At 45.2% G+C, this 10,413-nt stretch overlaps 1 protein-coding gene across 1 annotated transcript; it reads left to right on the top strand.

Moving 5' to 3' along the window:
- The first annotated feature begins 2,659 nt into the window (after positions 1–2,659).
- LOC123030172 (purpurin) lies at positions 2,660–9,247 on the top strand. Its single transcript, XM_044443856.1, has 5 exons — positions 2,660–2,779; positions 3,799–3,935; positions 6,927–7,039; positions 8,328–8,540; positions 9,237–9,247. Exons 1-5 carry the CDS (start codon positions 2,660–2,662, stop codon positions 9,245–9,247), a joined length of 594 nt encoding a protein of 197 aa, XP_044299791.1.
- The last annotated feature ends 1,166 nt before the right edge of the window (positions 9,248–10,413 follow it).

Below are 10,413 nucleotides of genomic sequence, written 5' to 3'. Positions count from 1 at the left end.
TGGTTGCTCTTCCTTTGCACAGAACATCCAAGAAGGCTGGGCAAGAGAAGTGTGAGGTTGCTTCTTAGGCAAATGGAGTCCACAGAGGGTGTCTTGCCTGAACTTCCACCTCCAAATGCTGAGGTTGGCACCTTTGGCTGCAGTGCAGCATGCTATAGACCTAGATGAGGTACAGAAATAGAACTTTATCACCGCATGTGATTTGCTAGATGGGAAGTGCATTCCTTGCCTTTTTGCAATGCAGATGGCTTGGTATGGAAGAGGCTTTGGTCTTGTGAACCTCCATCTGCAGGCTAGACAGTGTTTTTGCTGCTTAAAGAAGAACGTGGTCTAGATGCAGCTGTCCCTGGACTGGGACTCTAAGAGCTGACAGAGAGGGTGTGCTGCAAGGCAGTAATCTTATACCCCCTTTAGCTCCTAGATTAGAGGGTGGCAGATTAGAGAACTACCTGTGTGGGAAAGTATAACCTACCCATCTCCTTGCACCTGCCCATGGTGGTCCTGATTCAGATCATGTCCCTGTGCACTTGCTGAAGAGCAGAACCAAATGGTAGGATCACATAGACTCTGCATTTTACATAGCATCTCATTCAGCCCCTAGGAGAGTGTTCTTTTAAGAAAATATGCCCAGAATGGCACTGCAATCATTTCAGAAATGCCACTGATTTAAGGAAAGTACTAGATAGCTGGGAAACATATAAACTAATGAGGCACAAATGAGAGTAATTTGCTGCAGAATCTGCAAAATATACAAGACATTTAAAACCACAGTCTGAAATTGCCAGATAAATTTAAACCACAGTTTACAAACTAGCAAATGGTGGCAACACTTAGACCAACACATTTCTCCAAACATTATTGGATATGCCATCCTAAAGTTGGCCAGAGATTGGCTAAGGGAAAAAAAAACCCAAATGCATCGATACAAGATGGGGAATACGTGGCTAAACAAAACTGAAAAGGAAAAAGACCTTGGAGTTATCTTTGGCAACAGGCAAAATATAAACCAACAATGAGATACAGCCACAAAAAGGGGCAAATGTTATTTTGGGATGCATTAACAGAAATATTACATCCAAATTATGAGAAGTAGTAGTTCCCCTATACTCCTCACTAGTTAGACTTCACCTGGAATACTGTCCATGCATCCATATATATGCCCTCCCGCCCCTTGAGATCAGCAACAGATGCCCTTCTCCGGGAACCCTCTGTGAATATTAGGAGGGTGAGTACTCGGAGGAGGGCTTTCTCTGCGGTGGCGGCCCATCTATGGAATGTGCTCCCCAGAGAGGTCCGCCTGGCGCAGTCGTTATTTGTTTTTCGGCGCCAGGCTAAGACCTTTTTATTTAAAACTCATTTTAATTGTTAATTTATTTGTATTTATAGGATTTTAAATCTTTTAAGCTGAGATGCACCAGGTTTTAATATTTTTACTTGTATAATTGTTATATTTATGTATTTTGTTTTTGTTGTGAGTCGCCCCGAGGCTTAGTTGCGATGGGGGTGGCATAAAAATGTTTTAAATAAAATAAAATAAAATAAAATAAAATAAATGATGGAGAAAAAGTAGAAAGGATCCAGAGGAGGGCAACAAGAATGATCCAGGGTTTAGAAACATTGCTCTATTAGGGGAGACTGAGAGAACTGGGCATGTTCAGCCTGGAGAAGACTGAGGGGGACATGATAACCCTCTATAAGTACCTCAAAGGCTGTCACAAAGAGGAAGGACAAGATCTCTTCTTGCTCATATCAGAGTGTAGGACATGGAATATTCAAGTCAAGTTGCGACAACCCAGATTCAGGCTGGACATCAGGAAAAGCTTCCTCGCTCTCAGAGCAATACGACAGGGGAACCAGTTGCCTAGGGAGGTGGTAAGCTCTCCCACACTAGTGACATTCAAAAAGAAACAACAGCCACCTTCTTGGCCCCTTCCAACTCTACTATTCTATGATTCTGTGATTGGATATGATGCAACGTGGCTCCATAGGCAGAGAGGGAGGCCTGAAAGCAGAAAGGCACTTATGTTCCCCGAGGCCCCCAGGACACTCATGGAAACCAGCTTGGAGATAAATGTCTCACCAGCAGCGTTCTGCCAATGCATTGAGGGAATGGGGCATGACAGCGGCAGCTGAAGATCCTTCCTCCTAGGCTCCCTCAACTACACTAGCCCTAGACCTGACATTGTTAATCCCCTTCCATTGTTAATCCCCTTGCTCTGGCTGCAGTAAGCCAGCAAAGTTAGGAAGTGGTGGTACCTCATCTCACCACCCCCAGCAACCTCCACCATGCAATTGCTCTGCAAGAGACATAGAGGCAATTCAGTATCTGGAACAGTAAAAGCTCACTTGTGTGGTTTTTGTTCTGCTTTTCTTTTTTTAAATGCCTAATGCTGTACAAGATTAGCAGTGCGTGCTCTCGTGTTGCTAAATTCAAGCATGTTTCTGTGACAGACAGGGCAGTGTTCCTTCCCCCAGCTATCTAATTTGGCGCAGATAGTTAGAGCTCACGGCACCTGTCAGGAGCCTTGCTGAATTCCATGTGTTTGGAGGGTTTTCTCCAATAATTAAGCAAATAGGATAGCAGAGAATGAATGCCATTGTGTTTGGTCAGGAGAGCAAGCTGCTAACTGGGGGCTGAACGACTGTCTTTCTTCACAGGATGAGATACGCTCAGTCCACACTCCTCGTGATCGTGGCCTCCATCATTGATTACTGCTGGGCCCAGTCCTCCTGTGCAGTGGAGTCTTTCTCTGTGAAAGAGGACTTTGACCCCAAGCGGGTAACTATGAACTCTTTATCATGTCAAGGACTACAGCTTGGTGCGAGTCATTTGCAAAAGTAAAATCGCAAGCCACGCTTTTTCATGTTTGTCCATTGCCTCTGAATGCTTTGTAATCTTTTAAAATCCAGTCACTGTTTGTAAACGTAGGGTACCTTCTGGGAACCTAGCTGTGATCCAGCAACAGCTTTCTGTTGGGTCGGCTGGACAGTGTAACAGCACCATAGTCAGACTAAAACTTTTTTTTTTGGTGCAATTTATAAAGAAAAGTTAAAAAATACACTGGAGGCAGATATATTTTTTGGGAGGGGCACCCCTACTCTGGTCAAGTAGCTTCAGGCCTACTTGGTCTATATGTTGCATCAAGAGCAAGGCAGCTGCTGTGACATGGTGGCTTCCATGCTCCTGCTGATGAGACAGCAAGGAATGATCGTACAAGAGTCGTAAGGGAGCTTGCAAGTCATCTGGTTCATTCCACTTCTTTGTGCTGGGAGCCAAAGCTAGAACATCCTCCCTGGCTGTCTGGCGCTCTGCCTGAAAACCTCCAGAGAGGGAGAACCTCCTGCCCTCACAGATAATTGACTCCATAGTCAAACTGCCCTGAGCATCTACAGGTTTCTGCCAGTGTTCATCTGAAATCGATCCTCTTGTCACTTAGGCTCAGTAGAGCCGGCCCCACTCGGTGGGGCAGCTGAGAGGAAGTTGCGAGTGCCCCACCTGCAGCAGAACATCCCAGGAGAAGATTGATGAGCTGATTCTGCTGAGGAACTGGCCCTCAAGAATGCCACACTATCTTGTGGGGAAAGATTGGAGGAGGCAGGGCTGGGGTTTGCTTAATTGCTGATGGTTTGGATTTAGATTATGGAAACCAGTTTGCTTAAAATTTTTGCCCATCAGTTTGCTGGTTTAGTCTTTCCCATCACCTGTTTCCCATCTCCTTCTGTTCCGGTTAATATTCAAGCTTGATGACATATGGTGGCTGTCCATCCTGGTTATCTTACATGTTCTTTGCATTTTAGTATGCAGGCAAATGGTATGCACTGGCCAAGAAAGACCCAGAAGGCCTGTTTCTACAGGATAACATCTCAGCTGAATACACGATTGAGGAGGATGGTACCATGATTGCATCTTCTAAAGGGAGAGTGAAGCTTTTTGGGTAAGGCACAAAAGTTGGTGATTTGGCAACTACTGCTCCTGTGTATCACTGGCCACCTGGTCCTATGACCTGCTCATCCATTCCTGTGATCAGGATGGCAAATCCATGCTGCTCTGTTGATCTCTAGGTTGTAGGCTGGAGCTAGAATGGGAGGAGGCCATTTTGCTTAAAAATAAAAATGACTTCCTGCAAAGCTTAACCATTTCAACAGTTGCTGGAGGAATTGTGTGAAATGGGGCACAGAAGTTCACCCTTACCAAATGAGGGCAGAAAGCATTGCCTTCAGTATGATTTGGCTCTATGATACAATCTATTTTACTTTTTGTATATTTCATTGATATTATTTGAAGTTGCTTCATGGCTTTGTTTAAAAGAAAGGTGTCTAAGAAAATTCAGTTGATCATCATTATTATCACATAGCATAATCTGGTTGGCTACATGCCATAATTAGGAACTCTGGAGTAAGGGCAATGCTTCCTGACATCACTGCGACTTCGCTGCATAACAACCAATTTACATGTTCTCTGATTGGCTGGTGTAATATCAGAAAGAAGCCCTTTTCTTTATTTTTAAAAAGTAGCACTGATGCTATAAAGTGAAGAAAGAAGCAGTAGTGGAAAAAAAATAGGCGTGCTGAAAAAAGGAAGGCGGGGGCTCACCTCCAACTGCCCCCTGGCACTGCCCTGAACAGTTTTGTAAATTGGAGGCATGTTGCTGGGCTAAATTCGAGCAATGACACTTTCCACAGCCTGACTGCTACCATGAACCCATTCAAGGTCGCCTTTTTCAACCAGTATCTTTATTAAGGGTAGATGCTGAATGCTGGAAATGTGTCTTTTCCAGCTGAGGGATGGTTTGCTTCGCATGTGAGGATTGCAACACCAAAGGATGCTGCACGCACACAATTATGATGGCTGTGTAAATGAGCTGTCACAGATTTTTTTTAATACTACAGGCATAACCTTCCTAGCTCTTTGCGTCTTCTCCAACATGATGCTTTTCAGTAGACTCTGTTCATACGCTCAGCTACTGACTATTCATTGTACACACCAAGGAGGACGAAGAAATTGAGTTAATATGTGTGTTTATATCAGGTCCAAAGAATCCTGATAAATGGAGTTTGGTGCTTTTCACCCACTTTTGAGGAGCAAAAACACACCCAGAGTGAATGGCTGGTGCTCCTTCTGCTGCGTTGTGCCATTTCAGACTGTAGATGTTGTGAGATGGGAAAGGATCGAAGGTCTAGATGGTGTCTGCAGCAAAACATCTGAGAGGTGAAGTTCACCTGCCAAGGAGATGAATTCTTTTAAAAATAACTTTAGAGCTCTATATGCCATTCTTCTTCGTGTTTACAGGGCAGTGCATGTCAGGGGTCCACAAAATGGCACCCCCAGGAACCTCCCGTGCTGTCCCCAAAGATGTCCCCAATGTGGAACCTGAAGATTTAGTTTCTTAATTATGGTTTTATCCAGTTTTAATACATGGATTTGTATGATGCACATACAAATTTCTATCAATTTTACATTGGTTTCCACAAAAGTGGACAATATATCTAGAGAAGTATCCATTTGAAGGTGGTATCTATTTGTCATATGTTCAAATACTGAAAGTGCTGTGTGGTCCTCAGTCCATTGCATTATAGGAGATGAGTAGTTGTCCTTCCAATGGTGAAATAGCAGTCTTTTAACTCATAAAAGGATGCACATAATCTATTTATGCTGACCTTTCGTTAAGTTCCATGAAGCAGATAAATAATTCAAAAGAGTGCGGACATCAAGGAATCGTAAAGATTGTACAGTACAAAAATTATCTGTATAATAACATCCCTGTAAAAGAAGCAGCTACTGGACATTGCCAAAACATGCATTTAAAAGAAAGGCCAACTGTACTACATTGTTAGCAATTACCTAAATTAGACAATTGCTTATTAAAGAGACACGGCAGTGTCCAAGTGACCCGAAACAGGTGTTTGCTGAATAAATGCAGCAAAGATCCAACTGGTAGATGCCAAACTGAAGATCTTGTGCTAGTGTCCAGAGCAGTTTTTCAAATTCCCAAAAGTGGGACTCCGAAAAGGCTGGAGACGGCTAGAATATGTACCTTGATCTCTTTGATATGCCAGTTTCCTATTCATTTCAAGACATAACAACATCCTGGAGAAGCAAATCTTTCCACTGATGCTGTCATTTTGAAATTAATTTCAAAATAGGAATAATTAAAACACAACCTCAGTTTATATTATTCATCAATCATGCACAAGTCAGAGACTTTCCCATGCAACTAGATATTAATAACTAATATAACCAGCAAGCAGTTCTTCAAGCAGTATCAAAGATAGGGAAAAACACACTAATGTCTCAAAACCTGCAGCAGATGATCATGTGTGTGGTTCTGAAAGCAAAGGTATTGGACCTCTTTCAACCCGAGGGCCACATTAAATTTTGGAGAAGCTCTTGGGGGCTGCATTCCAGAAGTTCATGTGGCCAAAGGCCAAACAGAGTGGGGCTTGGGTAGAAAGATACCTTAGGAAGGGCATGTCAACATTTGTGAATTGGGGGTGCAGGTGAGGGGCTGCCCCAAAACTGGGACAACACCAATTGGCGTTGCAGGGGGAAGGGCCAGAGCAGGAGACAAGTGTAGCTGCCTGGTGAACTCCAAGAGACAGGACTGGGACTCCAGCAGGGCCACAGAAAGAACCTCAGGACAGGTAGACATTCACCTGTCTAAGGTATGCCCCTTTCAGGACAGGGACAGTAGCATCTCTACGGCACAGGTGGGAAGCAGGACTTGCAACAAGGAACTTGCATCAGGAATCTCACCTTAAGTCTAAAAGCTGTTCTTAGAGCATCAGTCTTTTAGTCCCACGTTAGAGCAAAGCTTTTGCTCATTTTGTCAGGACATGTGCAATGTAGAAAGTAGAAGGGGATGCGAGAGAATCCTGCATAAGCAAAGCTGTATATTGAGATTTGTCTTCCCTTCATCCTGTTTCAGGTTCTGGGTGATCTGTGCTGACATGGCTGCTCAATATTCAGTGCCTGATCCTGCCACTCCAGCAAAAATGTTCATGAATTACCAAGGCCTGGCAAGCTACTTGTCAAGTGGAGGTAAGAATGCAGCAAGTAGCGAAGCCCAGTGCATGCTGGTAAACCTAGGAGTGCTGCAGAGTTATGATGTACTTTTGGAACAAGGGATGCCTCTGGATGGCGAGCTCAGAGCACTGCCGCTGTACAGCTACCTTTTAATCCTTTGTGGGGTTTTGTGTGGAAGAAAAAGATGGAAGAAGTGCTGGGAAAATATGGGAGGGTTGCAAGTCAGAAGAAGAGCTCCTCCAGATGCTGGTAACATGCTGCCAGTGCCCAGCCCATCCAGATATTGAGGTGCAGGGCAGGAGCTGCTTTATCAACAGCCCTTCCTTCATTGCTCTGACTTGTTTAAATATGCATTCACATCTCCCTTTCTGGAAAACATTCTTGCAACAAATACAAAAAGATGCAGTCATCACTCTTAAAAACAAAAAAGCAATACAACCAGCAGAGCACTGTAAAAAACTAAAATGCAAAATGCCAGCAACAGCATTCAAAGTATTAAGAAGGCCCGGCCAGTGAATGGGGCCCAGTCAGCCTGCCCTGCGAGGCTGTTCCAAATCGTGGAGAGCGCAGCTTGAAAAGGCCCTGGGCTCAGGTACCCACCCCTTAATACTGTCAGGAGACCATGCCGCATTCTGTACCGAAGTTTGGTCCAACTCAAGTCCGCATCAGAGTGCCAAGCTTTGTTTTAGTTCCTTGTGCAAGTTCTTTCCTGAACATCCAGCATGGAGATTGGGTGGGGTGCAGACATGGATCCCTTCCCTGCTAGCCCACCAGGTTTCTATGCCAGACTCATGGAAGGTTCACCCATTGGAGAAATGCAACAGACTGGTGATCGGGGGAAGGCTTGGGCCCTTTCTCAGTTCTTTTGGTTTCTGTGCTGCATGCTTAGGAGGGCACTTCAGGTCTTCCATGGTCAAGGTCCTCCATGTTCCAGCATTCTCCCCATTCTACTTGGTGGCTCATTTTCCCTGTTCTTTCCACTCGCAGCTGTTAGTGAAGATGAGTCCTGACTCACAGAAAGAGAGATGAACAGAGATAAAAGCAGAAACAAAGGAGAACTTTGCCTGCTCAGCTCCTTCTCCTTCCCTGAGTACGACTCTAAGCCCTTCCCAACATTCTTGCCCGTCAAAAGGTCGCCTTCAGAGCTGTGGACAGTCAGAGCACCAATGGCCTGCTCCTTACATAATAAGAAAAACATGCAGTCAAGCTAAGATGTTCACACAGGCCTGGGTACACATTGCTTTTCCCCTATAAGAAAAGCCAGAGCTTTTTCCCTGACTTTGGGCCCTTGGCATGATTACAGGTGACAACTACTGGGTGATTGATACCGACTACGATAACTATGCCATCACCTACGCCTGCCGCAGCCTGAAAGAGGACGGCTCCTGCGACGATGGCTACTCCCTGATTTTCTCTCGCAACCCCCGTGGGCTCCCCCCAGCCATTCAGCGCATTGTGCGCCAGAAGCAAGAAGAGATCTGCATGTCTGGCCAGTTCCAGCCTGTGCTACAGTCAGGTATGCAGAAATGCTTCCTTCTTTCTCTTCTATCCCTTCCTTCCTTCCTTCCTTCCTTCCTTCCTTCCTTCCTTCCTTCCTTCCATTTGCTCTTTTCTAGAATGGGGAGAGTCAAAGCTGCTTTTGGTAACCACACTTCCAGGAAACTCTCTGTGATGCAGTCCTGGGGGTTGCTGACTTTAAGAGTATCAGGTGACTCAGCAGGAGGTCAGCTGATCTATGGAAGCCACATGTGGCTGGTTTCCAAGTGGGAAAGGTACAAACTCATATAAAAAGATGGGACTCCTGTGTGAAAACTGCCTTGCTCCAGGGACAACTTACACATACAAGAGAGCCAGCCCATTCCTCTGGGTCTTCTAACGTTACCATTTAGAGACTGATATAGCCTCCAGGCAGGGAGAAGGCAGTGTCGGAATAACTGGCCCCTCTGCCTCCGAAAGGAAATCTCTCAGGCAAGCCTCACAGCCTCGTAGGTAATCTGGCGAGCAGGGCAGCTCCAGGATCCGGGCAAAGCCTACCTGTGTTCCCACTGGCAACACCACTGGCATTCACCAGCTTACTAGGAGCTAAAGACCTTTTTGGAGTTTATACATACATGGGATGGTGGCCTAATGCTTTGCAATTGGACAATGCAAGATGGTCTCGTGTTACAATAGTGCAACAACCAATGTGTTCTTCTTTTGCTTTTCTCTGCAGGGGCTTGTTAAATTCTCTCCAATCCTGATTTGGAACAGAGGCCCAGTCTCTGCATCTTGAAGCTGACTTTCACAAATAGTTTGGATTAGAGCTTTTCCTCTAACACATCTAATTGCTGGCTTGTTTTTTTGGTTTTATCATGCTTGGGTGCCACACAAACAGCTTGTGTGAACTCAAAAGAAGTGTACTACTGTAATATTTGCCAATAAAAGTTTTTAAGTAATCTTTTAAATGGCTCCCTTGGGCTGTGTAGGGGAAATCTAGGAATCCTATGGCCATGGTCCCCTTTTCCACACAGAAGGCAGAACTGTGTTGTTTAGTAAAACACGTTTCACTAAAACTTGTGATGCCTTCCAAATCTAAGCCCCATGTCAAGTTCTGCCCTCTGTTCAAACCCATCCCATGTCTGGCCCATTTTATGATCATTTCCTTGAGCAAACCTGCAGTGGCCAACCATATGATCCAACATGTGGAAATCTATGTTGCAAAGGAAAGAAATGGAATAAACCAAACTAGGCATTACAGAGGGGAAAGGGGGAACTCTCTGTGTGGCTGTCGTGTTTCTGTAATGTCTAGTTCCACTCAGACTGGGCCATGTCCAGAAAATCAGTCCGAGCTCCTGGATTTGTGTGTGGCTCCCCTGTGTGGTTTGATGGCAAAAGGACAAGGGGATGGCAGAGGATGGGGTGGCTAGATGGAGTCACTGGAGTGGTGGGTGTGGGCTTGGGTGGACTCTGAGGGATGGTAGAGGACAGGAGAGCCTGGAGAAATGTTGTCCATGGGGTCGTGATGGGTCAGGCACGACTTTGCGACTAAACAACCCCCATGTGGAGAACCACTGAACTGTAATTGAGTTTTTCGGCAAAGTATCTTCAGGCCTTGGACTGGCTCCACCTATCCAGGCAGGAAGGAGTGCATTGCCTGGCTCAAGCAATGAGGCTTTCCTGAGCTCTGGCTTGGTCACATATTCTTGACTATTCTTTAGTCCTGCCCTGTAGCTTGCTCCTTGATTCAGCTTCCTGTTATCCCTGACTTTTCTGTCCTGTCTTCCGACTGGTCCCACTGCTTCTGGCTATTCCCAAATTGCTGCTTACCTGTCAGCCATGTGAGGGAGTCTCAGAAACTGATCCTCACTGAGAGAGAAATCTCTTTTCTAAAGATGAACCAAGTTTTCACT

The sequence above is a fragment of the Varanus komodoensis genome, unplaced genomic scaffold (assembly GCF_004798865.1).
Source record: "Varanus komodoensis strain SLA01 unplaced genomic scaffold, ASM479886v1 scaffold43, whole genome shotgun sequence".
Taxonomy (NCBI): Eukaryota; Metazoa; Chordata; class Lepidosauria; order Squamata; family Varanidae; genus Varanus; species Varanus komodoensis.
This window is presented reverse-complemented; position numbering and strand designations above follow the sequence as displayed.